The sequence below is a fragment of the Clytia hemisphaerica genome, unplaced genomic scaffold (assembly GCF_902728285.1).
Source record: "Clytia hemisphaerica strain Z4C2 unplaced genomic scaffold, Clytia hemisphaerica genome assembly, whole genome shotgun sequence".
Lineage (NCBI taxonomy): Eukaryota > Metazoa > Cnidaria > Hydrozoa > Leptothecata > Clytiidae > Clytia > Clytia hemisphaerica.
In genome coordinates, this window is record NW_027104598.1 from 1 (window position 1) to 17,203 (window position 17,203).

Here is a 17,203-nt window from a genome sequence, read left to right on the forward strand (position 1 = left end):
AAACCAATTATAAACCAATTATATTGTAAACAATAGACAAAAGAAAATATAAGAAGTGTGCATGTCTATACACTAGAGGCATGACACATCAAATAATAAGGCTGAATTTATACTATAAGCGATAACTTAAGGCCCCAGACAGACAAGAGAAATGACAAAACGTGTAAAACACAGAACTTACACAAAATACCTCAAAACAAAGAAATATCCTGAAAGGAGCCAAAATCAACAAAAACTGTGCCTCAGCTGTAACATCTGGCCCCTCAAGATGTGCTGAAAACATCTTGAAAAATAAAAACAAAAAAAAGTCAAAAAAAAACAAAGAAAAAATTCCACAAAAGTCTACACTGAAAGACTCAAATATTTATTGGTTTTTTTTTTGTTAAATATACTAAAAAATATCATGGCTCCCTCGGCTGGGAATACAACAATCAATCAAACCATTAATCACATTCAACCAATACCACAAGTTTGTTCACTGGCGAACATATTAGTTTTGTTAAGTCTAAGTAACAGATCGAACAACATCATCATCACTTTCATGTGCTCTCGTAACGACAGCTCGTTTCCATTCGTTTCGATAGGAATCATCTTTAAGAAGGACAACATCACCTTCTTTCATGTTTCGTTTCGAGTTGGTCCACTTGGAACGACTTTGAAGATGACTAAGGAACTCCTTCTCCATTTCGACCAGAATTCGTTAGAAGATGCTGGACTCGCCGCCAGCGTCGGCGACAGTAGATGTCTGCACGTTGGAATATTCCAGGTGGTGGTGAAATAACATTGGATTTCATGGTTAACAGGTTGATAGGTGACAATATTTGGGACATTCTGGGTCAGCAAGTCCATCAGTTGTGAGGGGTCGAGAATTGATAATTCCCTCAACTTCAACTAAGAATGTACGAAACGACTCATCATTCAACGAATGACCATGGGTTAACATTAAACCATTCAAAATTGCTCGTGCTGACCGAATGAGACGTTCCCACACACCGCCAAAGTTACTTCCATATGGCGGGTTATGGATCCAATTGATGACGAAATCTGTCCCATAACGAAGGAGATTGTCTTTGATTTTATCTGTATCCATTTCTTGGAGGGCTTTCTGCAATTCGTTGTTAGCACCAACAAAGTTTGTGCCATTATCACAGCGGATGGTACGAACTGAACCACGACGACAAATGAAACGTCTCAAGCAGAGGAGGAAAGAATCAGTATCCATGGAACATACGCTTTCGAAGTGACATGTGAAAATGATGCCATAACGCTTGAGGTCTGAACGACGTTCACGAATTATAAATGGGCCAAACATATCAAGACCACAATACGTGAATGGAGGTGAAGGTTCCAATCGATCCTTTGGAAGATCAGCCATCTTTGGTGTTGAGCTTTTTTCTCGAAGGATACGACATGGAACACATTTCATAAGGATGTATCGAACGAGGGAGTTCCCATTGATAATCCAAAAACCACACCTTCGTGCTTCATGAAGAGTTGAGGTACGTCCAGCATGATGTAAGTTCTGATGTAGATGCTCGATGATGAGGTTGGTGGTTATACATTTCCTTGGGAGAATAATTGGATGCTTGCTTTCAAATGGTATATCAGCATTGCGGATACGTCCACCAACTCGAAGAAGATTGTTGCTGTCAAGAAATGGCGACAAATTAATCAATTGGCTGCTCTTCTTCAGGGAATTCATTTGATTGGATTCCAATGTTGCAATTTCTTCTTGGTAAGCTCTGCACTGAGCAAGTCGAATTATGACACGTTCTGCTCGTTCAAGGTCTTCTACCATGATGATTAATTTGGGTAACTTCAACTTGTAACGCCAGTTGAGCATGGTTGCAACGATTCGTTTCATCTTGTGCCACTTTGATGTATGTTGTTCCAAGGTTGATAGGATGTGCTCTGTTATGGTCATCACAGCATTGCATTTAATTCTTTTGACTTCTTTGTCATCGTTTTCAATTTTCAATTTGGTTGGTTGTACTGGCCATTCTTCAATTGGCTTGTAGAGGAACTCTGGTCCATGGATCCAAACGTTTGTCTTTTGCTGTGTTGTTGAACTTCAATCCTCTTGTGGTGTCGTCTGAAGGATTTTCCTTGGATGGTACGTAAAGCCATTGATCAAGTGCACTATTTTCTCGGATGAACTTGATACGATTGGAAACAAATAAATGAAAACGTTTAACCTCATTACTGATGTATGCCAACACAACTTGTGAATCTGTCCAAAAGTATTCGTTTGTGATGAGGATATCAAGCTCGTTATGGAGTGAGTTGGCAATCTTTACTGATAATACTGCAGCTGTTAATTCTAATCGTGGAATGGTTGGTCGTTTTGGAGGGGCGACTCTTGATTTGGACATCACCAACTTGATGGATATGTTTCCAGTAGTGTTGATAAGTCTGATGTATGATGCTTGGCCATATGCATCACAAGACGCATCTGAGAAATGGTGTAGTGATGAATCGATAATCTGGCCAAATCCACTTGGATGGAAGCATCGGTCGATGATAACTTTTTCCAGCAGTTTGATTTCCTTCTTCCACTGTTCCCACTGTTGACTTTGCATTGGCGACAGTGGATCATCCCAACCCTTCTCCACGCAGATCTGCTGGAGAAGCTTCTTTCCTTCAAGTAGATAGGGTGAAACGATACCAAGTGGGTCATAAATGGAGCTAATGGTTGACAGGACTCCTCTTCTGGTTGCTGGTCTTTCCTTCAGTTCGATTTTGAAGAAAAATTTGTCAGATTCTGGATCCCAGTTCATTCCAAGTGCACGTTCCTCTGGGATGGGATTTGATGACATATCCAAATTCTTCAGGCGTTTTGACTTCTCTTCCTCTGGGATGGTTGCTAGGACATTTCGATCATTTGAATGGAATTTCGTTAATCTAAATCCACCAGCATTTGACATGTTGACAATGTTTGGAATTGTGACGATAGCTTCTTGGGTGCTTGGAAACGACTTTAACATGTCGTCAACATAGAAATTACGAATCAGGGTGTTAGAAGCGTCTTCGCCAAATTGATCTTTGTACAACTTGGCAGTTTCTCGTAGTGCATAATTGGCACAGCTGGGTGAAGATGTTGCTCCTTGAAGATGGACACACATTTGATAATCGACAAGTTCGTTTGATAAGTCACAATCTGGCCAGCCAACAAAACGAAGATAGTCGTGATATTCCTCTTCGACACGCACTTGGTGAAACATCGTCTCTATGTCTGCCATCACTGCAATTGGTCCTTGGCGAAATCTTGTCAAAACACCAATCAGCTGGTTCGTCATGTCTGGTCCTTGAAGTAACTCTTTGTTGAGACAGTAATTGTGACATTCTGCACTGCAGTCAAAGACGATTCTGACTTTGTCCGGCTTTTTAGGGTGGTACACAGCAAAGTGAGGAATGTACCAGGTTCGGTTTGGTGTTGGAGCCTTATCTGAAATTTTGACATGTCCTCTGTCAATGAGTGATTTCATGAAGTTGGTGTAATCATCTAACAGCTTGGAATTGTTGATCATCTTTTTCTTGAACCAGTAGGCTCGTTGTAGGACCAGTGAGCGGTTGTTTGGGACGATCTTGTCTGGATTACGTAATGGAAGAGGCAAGTGGAATCTGTTGTTGATATGCTTGCCTGAGCTCACGATCTTTAGAAATCTTTCATCGTCGATGGATAAACCCATTCGGTTGGCTACTTCATGAAAATCAAGATTGTACATAGCGAGCATACCTTCTCTGATGGATACATCTTTGATGGTCTCCTTGAAGTTGAAGTAATGACTTGAATCTTCGGACTTCACGTTTACCCGATTGCAACTGATCTGGCGTTGATAGGTTTGACTTCCCATTGGGCCAGTGACGCACCAACCAAGTTTTGTTTTGGTTGCATAAGGACCACCATCTTGACTTCGAATGACGCACAAGGGTTCCAATGCACGAGGACAATTTGATCCAATGAGAATACCAACGTTCGAATTTCTTCTATCAGGTGGTAGATGCTGAAGGATTGGGTGTAGGTACTTCCAGGATGCCAACTTTGAAGCTGTTGGCACATCATCAGGCTCAACTGGTATGGCAGAACGACTGTATGACTTTGGCAAGTGGATGATGACATTGTTGCTTTCAATTGGTGAGACTTTCAGACCAGTGATTGATTTGCAAGCTTGATAGGATTTGCCATTGACTGTTTGGATTTCCAGGCACGTGTTTGATCCTTTGATGCCAAGCTCTTTGATGAGTTCATCACTGACAAATGTTCCTTGTGACCCATTGTCCAGAAGAGCAAGCGTTGTAACTGATTTATTGGGTACGTCGGGGTGATTGACTTTCACCATAACAATACAGAGACCAACATCGTTTGATTGGTTGACGAATGCAGATGTCACAGGAGGTGAGGGTCTAACGTCTGGTCGTTGTCTAACTTCTGGGCGTGGTCTGACTTCAGGGGTTTGTTGATCGTCATTTGATGATGGCTTGTCTTGATGAAGGCATGTTGGATGCGGTTGGTTGCATACAGTGCATCTCTTTGGCTTCTTGCAGGTCTTGCCCAAGTGAGAATCGGTAACTGGTTCGAGACAACGGAAGCACAAACGACTCTTGAATACAAGGTTCTTTTTCTCTGAAGGATTAAGCTTGTTGAATTTGAAGCACTTCTCGAGGATGTGATTTTTCTTTCCACAGCAGACGCAAACAACTTCTTTGGTTCCGGTACCAAATGATCTTGCCCTCGGATTACGCTTTGGTGGATCTCGGTTGTTGTCCTTGTATGCCTCAGTGATTGCATCTCTGGAGAAAAGTGGGTCGCTGATGATTTCGGTTTCTTCATGGAATCGTTTGATGAAGTCTGTGATGGTTGCTTCCCTCTTCATTTCTTTGCGAATTTGATATGCTTTACGACCCCATCTGTCTTGAAGGTATGATGGAAGCTTGGATTGCAATAATTGGAGCAGTTCGATACTTCCATCTGATTCTCGTCCAATTGCACGCATGGATGACTGGTACTTGATGAGGAAGTTTTCAAAACTGATGAAGGATGCAACATCATTGGGTTTCAACTTCTTCCAAGATGTCAGTTGTCTTCTGTATTCAGCATTGACAATGTAGGGATTACCATATCTTTCAGTCAGTAAGTCCTTAGCACGTTGGTAGCACTCACTTGATGGGAGGTATATGCAGGATTCGACAAGCTCCTTTGCGGCTCCATCAACATGACTCATCAAGTGTTGTAGTCTGGTCTTCCCATCAGGAACTTTCTTTTCGACAGCCTCCTCAAATGATGTGATGAAAAATGGAAAATCCATGGCGTTTCCACTGAATCTTTCAATGACGACATTAGGAGCCCGCATCTCATTGACGATTGATGCAAGATCTTGTGATGAGGTTGATGACTTCACTTCAGTGCGTTTCGGTATGGTGAACAAGGTCTTTTGTTCGGATGGCGAGGGATGCACTTGGCTGATGTTATGGACAGTTGATGTCACTAATGTTGCTGGATCCCAACCGTATGTGTTTGGATGAGATGATTGTAATGTAGCTTTAGGTACTGTGGAACTGTAAAGCATTTGAGGTGCTGATGGTTGAGTGGACGACAACACTTCAGAGTTTGACGGTATCGGATAAGTCGGACCGTTTGGGTAAGCAAAGTCTTGGTTGTGATAGATTGAAGACATTATACATGTCGTTGGTATGAAGGGCAATGGTGAATTATTGCTGGTTTGAGGGTCGGTAGTACTTGGCAGGATCGGAGGATCATCTTCTTCTGGGATAGGGCTGTCTTGTGGTATTTGATTGACGTACGTTCTAATGAACGAGAATTGGTTCTGCTTTGGTAGATTTTTGAGAGCTTCATCCATACCACCTTGGTCATCAGATTCTAGCCCAGATTCGTAGGCTTGGAGTCGAGCTCGAGACTTTGCGATCTTTGCCTCTCGCTGTAGTTGATCATATTCAAGTTTCTTCTTGTCAAGATTTTGTTGATATTCATTGTCGACCGTGAGTGCTGCTAACCTGGCGCGTTCATCGGCAGCTTTGGCTGATAGGGAAGATTTACTTGACTTGGATGATCTGGATTTACTTTTGGAAGATCTTGATTTGGATTTGGTGGATTCAGCTCTTCTTGAGTGTCCACTGCTTGAATAGCTCACTAATGGCTGTTACTTCTTCCTCTACTTTGAATGCATCTTTAATGAATGATGGTTTGTCCTCTTCAGAAAGAAGAACTTCACACTTTCCATGCGAAACTTGAAATCTACGATACAAGTCCAAAAACAAATCGTGTTCTCCTGATGCTCTATCGATATCATATTCTTCACTGTTGATAATGGTATCGATAACGTTCAATTGAGTGTATAGGTGACCTCTATCATCTTTGCGTTGTGATAGAAGCTTCTGTAAATGAAGTGCTTGACCTTTCTCAGTCATCTTGATTAGCCTTCCTTTGCTTGAAAACATGCGACGGGCCTTCCAACATACGATCTTGCTTACTGTTGCGGCAGCAAACTTATGAACCACAGTAAATTACTCGTTCTCGTCTGATAAACTGATATCTTTCAAGAAAGGCTAAAATAAAAGTACAAAAACTGAATTTAGAAAAATATACTTGAAACAAAATAGAAAAATACAAAGACTATGTGAGTGTGTGTAAACTAAGTCAAGAATATAGAAGGCTAGGGCTAAGGCTAAATGAATATGTATGCAAAATAATTTAATAGCTATGCACAAGCACAAATGAAGTCAAAAATATATTAAGTATAAATAAATAAATACTTACTAAGCAAGATGTGTAAATATGCTAGGAAGCCAGCATGTATCAAGGTGTGTTACCATAAAATCAAAACATAATTTTTTGTCCAACTTTGAACTAGTGAATTTCACTTTATTCACCACTTGATGTCTTTACTTGACAACATTTGTAACACAACTGATCATGTAACATCAAAGCTCTTTTATACATCTCTCATTCCTATTCCTAATTATAAACCAATTATAAACCAATTATATGTAAACAATAGACAAAAGAAAATATAAAGAAGTGTGCATGTCTATACACTAGAGGCATGACACATCAAATAATAAGGCTGAATTTATACTATAAGCTATAACTTAAGGCCCCAGACAGACAAGAGAAATGACAAAAAGTGTAAAACACAGAACTTACACAAAATACCTCAAAACAAAGAAATATCCTGAAAGGAGCCAAAATCAACAAAACTGTGCCTCAGCTGTAACACTCTAGACTTTTTAATTTTGACTGAAGAACTAAATCTTATTTGTCTTTCCTCAACATAATCAATTCAAGTTTAAGTACTTTCTAATATGTTTTTCAAATTCAGTCTGACAGCCTAGGGTTTATTATTTACAACACCAAAATCAATGTTTGATTCATCCAGCATACGTATGGTCTAGTTCAATAAGTAATGTCTCGGATGATATAAAAAAACTTTCTGCTGACTCCTCCATTATAATCAATCTTTTCATTTTTGGTACTTTTTGATCTTCTTCTCTTTCGTTCATATCTATCTAATTTGTCAGTGCACAGTTGGCGGCATGGGAGTGGACGTTGTGGGGCAGTTTGAAAAAGTGGGTTTGCATATTGCATATAGAAGGGATGTAATCAGGATGCTCAGGGTCTTTGTTAGGCTTGCCTGATATTTAAAGAATGAAAAATAAATAAATCAAAGTTTTTCAACTTTGATGTTTAGGTACTGTACGATGAATAACAAGCTTGAAAAATAATCAAACTGAGTCATAAAAATATCAGAAACTTTTGTTTTACAGACTATTCTGCACCTATCCTTTGAGTTAAAAAGTGAAGCTTTATACTCTATTTTTTTTAACTGTTCACAAACAATTTTTAATTAATAACTTGGTAATAAACCAAATCAAAACTTTGCCCTAAATAAATGTGAAACAGATGAAATGTTTACTCTGTTTTACTGAACCCAGAAAGTCAAAGATATAGCTACATGCTGATTGAGAAACATTATTAAAACAAAGATAATAAACACTATTGAAAACACAGAACTGCAACACTCAAAGATGACAGACATCCAAGTCAGAATCTTTCCAAATCACTTGTTCCAAACTATTATACTTTCCGCCATTTTTTCAAAAAGCACCTTTGCAAGTATTTATTTGACGATTTGTTTCGTAAAAATCAAATCGATCAGCCGCCTCTATCGATTTATTTTTGCCTGGGTGCCCTAACCGCCCCCGCCCGTATCGAACTCTATCGATGTTGACTCGGGTAAACTACCTTGAAATTTCAAGGTAGATTACCCGATAGTCGGCTCTGTGTCGCCAAAGAAAAGTGGCCAACCTCCGCAGATTCTCCAGTGAAACCACGGGGTTTACAGCGCAGCGTCCCGTGAGTGGATGAGCGGAGGATCTGCTTGGAGATTAGAAAGGACGAGGAAAATTCGAAACAAAAAAATCACGAGTGCAATTTTCGAATTGTACGAGTTATTATGTGATTACGAGCTAATCGCACAATGGCTTTCACTACTTTTTCCCAGTTAGGAAAGTAAATTACAGAAATTACACTGAGAGTTTTATATTTTTCTCTTCTCTTTATGTCTTTCTTTTATTGTTGTTTATTGATTTTCTTTCTCACAAAATAAATTTCGAATGCAATTAAAACGTTCGATGCAAAAAAAATGTAAGAAAAAACATTAAAATCAATTTTGTAAACATTGGCGCGGCATTGGAGAGTGTGATTAACGATTAATTGCTCTCTACATGATGCAATTAACGATTAATTGCTCTCTTTGAGGGCGTGCCAAATAAGAAAAAATAACCCATCGTGCGATTACAATTATTATTGTTTTGAAAATAAATCAAAATCGAAAGTGAAAGTGTTGGAATGTACCCCTACAATTAAACCAGGATTTTCTTGTCTGATCTGCTGATTGTGTATATAGAAGCCCAAGCCTATCAAATGATGTTTTCCAGATATCATTTTGTATCAAAAACATTTGTAAAAAATTCTAAATATATCAAACATGCAAATATATTCAAGCAGAATATTTCATCCCAAGGTAAAAAGTTAATTTTTTATAAAATTCGATGCCAGATGCCAGAATTTTATCCTGACTTCGACTTGGAGTTGGAGTGCAAACATTCCCTTGTTATATTTTCTTCTCTCATGTTAAATAATGTTTCAGTATTTTTTCTTGACATTTTTATTGTAAGTTGGTTTAATATCAACATCCCTTTATCTAATTCTCTTTTGAGATAGGAATAACATGAAAGTTTGAATCGCTAGCTAAATTGAAAAAGGATTTTTCCTTTCTGACCATTAAAGCAAAGAAAAATAGCTTCGACCTTTATAGTCTGGCCGAAATACAATAAAACAGGGGTGAACGTAGAAAAAAATTCCGCGTAAACTTTCTTGGTACCGTTGGAAGCGAAACTTTATGTAGATTATCATACTCAGAGCCTCATGATGAGGCCCTTGGGGAAAACTTTTGGTAAAATCAAGACTGAAGTGTACTTCTTCTCCCCAAAATAGATACGTTTTTTAGCAGTGTACTGGTCATCAGCTACACTAAAAACCTATCAAAGCTATTCAAAGTCTTTGAAAGTCCCCATGTGCTTTCGCCTTGCACTTGACCCATTTCATATCATGGATGACACTGTTTAATTGCTTGTGGTTTCCAGAAATGTGTTTGTTGGGAAATCCCCCCCCCCAGATTTTTGAAACAGGGGTATACATATTTGAGTGTTTTGAAAGACACCTACCATTGCAAGGATAGCACTTTTCAAGGCATTTTATATCGAAAATGGGTCCTAAGTGTTTTATTTCACCAATTTTTTTCCCCAAGGGCCTCAACGTGAGGCTCTGAGTATGTTAAACCTCGTAAAATTCCGCTTCCAACAATACCAAGAAAGTTTACGCGGAAATTTTTTCCAGGTCAACTTTTATTTCTGCCANCACCCCTGTCTCAATGCCCCGGTAGAACTTTTGCCCTCAGTGGGGATTGAAATTTCTATCAAAATGCCAATGGGGATAGAAAATATATTGTTTCCAGCTCGAAAATTCCAGTGGGGATGGTTTTGGAGTGCAATTTTTTACATTCAGTTTTCAATGGGGATAAAATCATAGAGCAATTTCGCAGTGGGGTTAAAATTGTAGGATATTTTTTCCACCGGGGACGATTTTTTGGCCTATTTTTCCACCGGGGTGGGGGGTCCACCGAGTCTGTGACACAGGGGTGTCTGAAAGTTTCGGTTATTTCCTCGTTTTTCGAAATTTGAAGTTCGGGCGAGAAATTCATACTTCTGTGCTATTTGCTGAATGTAATTGAGGGAGGGGTTTTTCGACTTCCAGGCTATATTCTGAGCCATATTGAACCATCATTCATTGGGATCTCAGATCCTATGGTCTTCAAATTTAAAGCTCTAACTCTTCAAACCTAAGTTAGAGCGCTTCCAAATCGTTTGTGGCTATAAGATTTCATGGGAACTGTCCTTTTTTCTCAAATATTACGATATTGATTGTAAGTTTTCCTGATCATTAACTCTTTATTAATTTCGCATAGCGAAAGTATTACGATAGTCTTTCTATGTATGTATGTATCGAGAAAATTTTTGGGGCGCAAATTATGGCGTGGGTGTTTGGCTGCGGGCGTACTACGGCCAATATTCTAAAGGTGGACTCACTCACAAAGATAAAAAGTGATAAAAACAGGGCTTTTCTGAATAAATAAAATACGCTAGTGCAAGAAGTGTAACCAAGCCTTTGTAAACATTCATCGTGAGAACTTTTTAATGGCTGCTTGATTGCACAGTTGCACATACTTTTGAAACTTGGAAACTTTGCTGCTGCTGTATAAATGTTTTCTGGTCTTTTGTAGAGTGTTTACTACTAAGTATTTTATGTTTGTGTAGTTAGTGAATGCACCAATAAATTGATCATGCTCAGTAAGTAGTACAAAAAGAGTTAATTTTCCACAACAACAACATCATTACCCTCCCCTTTCTTCTCTTCTTCACCAAAACTACAAACAGCACAGGTATGATCTTTTTTTCCTTTTTTCAACAGATGTGTTAATAGTGAAACCAGTTGTGACAAACAGTCAGTTTTAGCAAGTATTTCTTAGAGATCATGTCAATTGAAATTCAGCAATCAGTGATTTACGGTGATTTACGGTGGGGTGTACAGCAGATTTAAAATTAACCTATTTTCACCGCCGTACAAAGGACATTTAGATCCAGCCCCACCGTACACCACCGCACAATGTACAGCGGTCCCTCGTTAATGATGACAGTTTTTTATCCAATGAAGTTTGATTGGTGTTCGATGAGTTTGGTTAGTAAAAGTTCCAGCTTTTCCTCCCCGATGGGATGATAGATATTGGCTCGCTCTTTAAGCTTTAGCGTGGGCGTCTGCTAATAAGCCGTTGGAATGTAAAAAGAATGGACAACAAGGTAATAAATCAAACTAATCGAGCTTCAATCAAACTTCACCGATCTTGATACACCTTTTACTAATTAGGAATTTCATTTTGAATCATGGTACCATTGTTTTTATAAGATTCCCATTTCCGCACTAAGATTCTTGTTACTTTTCTGGAATCTTTCCCCTATATATTTTTCACGGGATAAACGGCAAGAGATTGGGGAGGGTTTGTTTAATGAGATGCAGTTTAAATCAGTTATAAAGGAGTCAAAGTAGTTTAATCTCAAGGAGTATTATTTCTATTGGCTAGTTGACTAGTTTTTACCCTGCCATTTTCTAGTCCAGATGCTGGAGCTCAACTACTCAACTGCTTTTTGCCTTTAATGGGCTCTTCCAGAAAATGTCCGTACATGGGGGTGGAGGATATAGTGTCCGGAGAGGGGGTAGTGAACAATCTACAAAATTTGCCTTGTCCTGAGGGGGGGGGTAAACTTGCTCTCGATGGGGTCAACTGATGCTTGTCCGGGGCGGGTTGTTATATCCTTCACCCCCCCCCCCCCATATTCAATTTTTTTCTGGAAAAGTCCAATGATGGTGGTGCGCCATCATTCATATCAGAAAGCGAAGATAGTATACAACAGATTTTTCTGACTAGCCATTTTTCTCAATTTTAGATAAATTCTACTGTTTAAAGAAAGAAGTTTATATAAACTTTGCGCAAGTGAAAGAAGTCTTTATCACAAGTTCCTTCAAAGCACAAAATTAGGTTTCTGGCATCAAAGAATGAAAAAACTTTTCTTCTTCATTTTCAAAAAAATTTAAAATTTAGTCCGGGAGCCAAATCCTATATCTCCTTAAATAAGCACTTTTGCTTAACCCAAGATTCTACAGGATAAACTATACATTTTTGGAATCCTCAACTATCCTAGTTCTGGAAATGGTCGGTCCCCAAAGCTAACTCCTGGTCAATTTTTCATACTGGGCCCGAGTTTAGTACTTTTTACCCTTTGTAAGGATTTGTTAAGGAAAATGCTATTCCAGGGATGATATAATTTGCTGTATCTAGTCAATCAGTTGACCAATTGCTTTGAAACTTTGCAAAAAGTTTCAAGGTAGGCTGATGATTATTTTCGGCAAAAAAATTTTGTGAAAAATTATTTTTATAGGTTTGCATGGGGAAAAAAAAAAAAAAGTATTTTAACTAAATTTTTGAGACCCTTTTTAAGTCTGGGACCCAAACAACTTTTAATGAGACACAAAACTAGGTGGGTTATAGATGTTGATGCAATACACATGAAAATTTCAAACAGACAGTTGGATTAGTATTTTCAGGGCTGCAGGGGGTAAAATTGCCCAGTTTTATGGTTTTTTACCTTATTTTGAGCAATTTCACCACTAATCTGTTAAAACGTTATAAAAAGTTTTCAAAATTGTTTTTTTTTGGGTAATCCTCGAAAGATTCCAATGCTGAACTTAAAACTAACAAAACCACAAACCAGGGGGTAAAATGCCCATTTTAGGCGATTTTTAGCGTTTTTGGATCTATTTCACCCATAAAGCGGTTTTATGGTGTACCAATTTTATTCTGACCACTGAAACAAGGATAATTTTGTAGTAAGAGCAATGGGAAAAGTTATTTGTGGTTTCCATGTCTGTAATCAGTCAGGGGGTGGGCAAACGGGGGTACAAACACCATTCTTCGTTGCCTGAATTGGATGTTTTATTGTATGGTGCCTCAAAATTGAATGGAAACCAGTTATATACCCTTCAGTCATTTCTTAGTACTTTTGTTGACAACCTACACAAAATAATGACGGATTTAACTTAAGTTATGGCCAAATTATAACATTTTTTGACGTAATTTTGTCAGTTTTTGCTTTGAAATTCCACTATATTGTAGGTTTATAAAAATAATTTTTCACAAAATTTTTTGGCCGAAAATAATTACCAGCCTACCTTAAAACTTTTTGCAAAGTTTCAAAGCAATTGGTCAACTGATTGACTAGATACAGCAAATTATATCATCCCTGGAATGGCATTTTCCTTAACAAATCCTTACAAAGGGTAAAAAGTACCCCCTAAACTCGGGCCCAGTATGAAGAATTGACCAGGAGTTAGCTTTGGGGACCGACCATTTCCAAAACTAGGATAGTTGAGGATTCCAAAAATGTATAGTTTATCCTGTAGAATCTTGGGTTAAGCAAAATGCCATTTTTTGGGTTTGGCTCCCGGACTAATTATTTTTCTCAAGTATATTGCGGTTCTCTGAATTATTCTGAATTGAAAGATTTTGTTTACGCTTTATAGAATGGAATTCTTTTAGTCGCATTATTTAAGGGGAAAGACTTGGTGTAAGAAGTTACATATTGCAGACATTTATCTTATGGGTTCTTTATCACGTATGAGAAGTATATTATTAAGGAGATAATAAATGTGTTATAGTTATATAGTGTTATATAGTGTGTACTAGTGTTCTATGCGTTCTAGTGTTCTATGCGTTCTAGTGTTCTATACGTTCTAGTGTTCTATGCGTTCTAATGTTCTATACGTTCTAGTGTTCTATGCGTTCTAGTGTTCTATGCGTTCTAGTGTTCTATGCGTTCTAGTGTTCTATGCGTTCTAGTGTTCTATACTCTCTAGTGTTCTATGCGTTCTATGCGTTCTAGTGTTCTATACGTTCTAGTGTTCTAATGCGTTCTGTTGTGTTCTAGTGTTCTATGCGTTCTATGCGTTCTAGTGTTCTATACGTTCTAGTGTTCTATGCGTTCTAGTGTTCTATGCGTTCTAGTGTTCTATACGTTCTAGTGTTCTATGCGTTCTATGCGTTCTAGTGTTCTATGCGTTCTAGTGTTCTATGCGTTCTAGTGTTCTATAGTGTTCTATCGTTCTATGCGTTCTAGCGTTCTAGTGTTCTATGTTCTATAGTGTTCTAGTGTTCTGCGTTCTATACGTTCTAGTGTTCTATGCGTTCTATGTGTTCTATGCGTTCTATGTGTTCTAGTGTTCTATACGTTCTAGTGTTCTATGTTCTATGCGTTCTAGTGTTCTATGCGTTCTAGTGTTCTATACGTTCTAGTGTTCTATGCGTTCTAGTGTTCTATACGTTCTAGTGTTCTATGCGTTCTATGTGTTCTAGTGTTCTATGCGTTCTAGTGTTCTATGCGTTCTAGTGTTCTATGCGTTCTAGTGTTCTATACGTTCTAGTGTTCTATACGTTTTAGTGTTCTATGCGTTCTAATGTTCTATACGTTCTAGTGTTCTATGCGTTCTAGTGTTCTATACGTTCTAGTGTTCTATAATACGTTCTAGTGTTCTATGCGTTCTAGTGTTCTATACGTTCTAATGTTCTATGCGTTCTAGTGTTCTATGCGTTCTATGTGTTCTAGTGTTCTATGCGTTCTATGCGTTCTAATGTTCTATGTGTTCTAGTGTTCTATACGTTCTAGTGTTCTATGCGTTCTAGTGTTCTATACGTTCTAGTGTTCTATGCGTTCTATACGTTCTAGTGTTCCATACGTTCTAGTGTTCTATGCGTTCTAGTGTTCTATGCGTTCTAGTGTTCTATACGTTCTAGTGTTCTATGCGTTCTATGCGTTCTAGTGTTCTATACGTTCTAGTGTTCTATGCGTTCTATGTGTTCTATGTTCTATGTTCTAGTGTACGTTCTATACGTTCTAGTGTGTTCTATACGTTCTAGTGTTCTATGCGTTCTAGTGTTCTATGCGTTCTAGTGTTCTATACGTTCTAGTGTTCTATACGTTCTAGTGTTCTATGCGTTCTAGTGTTCTATACGTTCTATATGTTCTGTGTTCTAGTGTTCTATGCGTTCTAGTGTTCTATGCGTTCTATGCGTTCTACTGTTCTATACGTTCTAGTGTTCTATGTGTTCTAGTGTTCTGTGCGTTCTAGTGTTCTATACGTTCTATTGTTCTATACGTTCTAGTGTTCTATACGTTCTAGTGTTCTAGTGTTCTATGCCTTCTATACGTTCTAGTGTTCTATGCGTTCTAGTGTTCTATGCGTTCTAGTGTTCTATGCGTTCTAGTGTTCTAGTGTTCTAGTGTTCTATGCGTTCTATACGCCCGGCGGAACATAAATAGTGAAACCCACCCGCCACCCCTGACTACTTAAAATTGTTTCGCTGAACTCACAGGCACAACTCCCTTTTGGCTCCAATCTTATCATATCGCTGTTGCATTTATGTACGTTATTATATTCTGTGTGATGACGCCCTGGAAAGCAACATGCAATAGTCAAGTGTCCGGTGTTTGATATGACTCTCTAGGAGTATGACAGGTGTGGGTGCGGTCAACCAAGGTTGACATGCCATAAAGCACGAACGTCACTGTGAAGATGTTCAAAACATAGTCTGTCAAACTATCAGCTTAGTCAACGTTTCCGAAGAATATCTACCGTCATTGTGACTTCACAATGCAATCCAGAAAATGTGTAACCGTACATCCTGTGCCCAAGTTCAGGAGTTGTTATAAAGCCATTATGATAATAACCGGGAGGGCACATTGCTATACATTGAACATCTACCTTCCAGATGTATTTGGCACCGAGTCGGGAACGGTATATTCCCCAAGTGTTCCATCGCAAGATGGAGCAGCCGCACGATTGTCGACAATTTCATTCCTTTTATAAGGTGAACATTATCTTGTGCCATTGTAAAATTGAGTTATTTACAAGTTGCATTGTAAAGAAAACTGACTGATGCAGCAGATAATAAAGAATATCCATTTACTAGTTTTTCCAAAGATGTGCAGCAGCTGTCAGTCCTTGGACGTTCGTACATTTTCATTTAAAACTGTATCTTCAATCCAGTGCAACCACAACGAGTGTCTCTTTTTTCGGGTGTCCATTCTTCTCGAAAGCTATTGCCATGGAGGCCTTTTTGGTCTTAACTACAGTGGAGCGTTTGAGTGAAAGATTCTCAAGCCTTGTTCAAAGATTTGTCCATGCAACCTTGTCGTTGTTTGGACCGTCTTTTTTTATCACTCCGGCGCTCCTCCTTGCGGCGAGTTATTCGGCACTCTGCTGCGTGTCGTTCCGGCGGCGGTGGTGCCATTGGGGGCTGGGCGCTCCGGCTTTTCAACCCCGATCTTCGAAAAAAAACTTTGTTTTTTTTCTGAATTTTATTTTATTTTAAGTTTGAAAAACGCTCCATGACGGAGGAGGGCGGGCCCGTACGCTCGACGCCGTCGCTGCGTTTGGGGGGGAATTTGAACGTGGCAACGCGTTCTAGACGTTCGAGAGACTCTGCAAAAAAAAATTTTTTTTTTTAGACGACGTCTGCCCGGGTTCCGTAGCGATCCCGTTTTCCGCGAAAAGGTGAAACGTGAGACAGTTGAAAAAGGCGAAACGCGAGGCGGACGGTGAGTTTAATCGCGCACGCTACCTAAAAAGGGGACTCTTTTTTTAAAATTTGATTTTTTCGCTGGATAGTGTTAGTGAACGTGCTTGCCTGAAAAAAATTTTGAACTCTGCCGACTTTTTTTTCCGGCGTTTTCCGGCTCTTTAAAAAATGGAGAGATTATGACAAGTGTAGCATTTTTAAGCCGAAACCCGTACGGACGGCCGTCGTGCGTAGAGTTTGAGTGCTAAGTCTTAGATAATTTTCAGGATTGTTCTCCACGTGGTAGAGATGCCTCACGGCGAACTTGACGTAATGAAAACGCCGTGTGGCCCGTAAAACGTCCGTACGGGAACGTCCCATGTTATACTTTCACGGCCGGTAACCGAGTTACCGGTAACGGCGAAGGTATAAAATTTGGCGTGCTTTCCTCTTTTAACATG

The 17,203-nt window shown here is 39.0% G+C and overlaps 2 protein-coding genes across 2 annotated transcripts; both read right to left on the bottom strand.

Annotated features, from left to right (window-relative positions):
• Positions 1-796: 796 nt before the first annotated feature.
• On the bottom strand, positions 797-1,864 carry LOC136824094 (uncharacterized). Its single transcript, XM_067080255.1, has one exon. It carries the CDS (start codon positions 1,862-1,864, stop codon positions 797-799), a length of 1,068 nt encoding a protein of 355 aa, XP_066936356.1.
• Positions 1,865-2,003: 139 nt separating this feature from the next.
• On the bottom strand, positions 2,004-7,230 carry LOC136824095 (uncharacterized). Its single transcript, XM_067080256.1, has one exon. The coding sequence runs from the start codon at positions 5,856-5,858 to the stop codon at positions 2,004-2,006; it is 3,855 nt and encodes a 1,284-aa protein (XP_066936357.1). The 5' UTR covers positions 5,859-7,230.
• Positions 7,231-17,203: the final 9,973 nt, after the last annotated feature.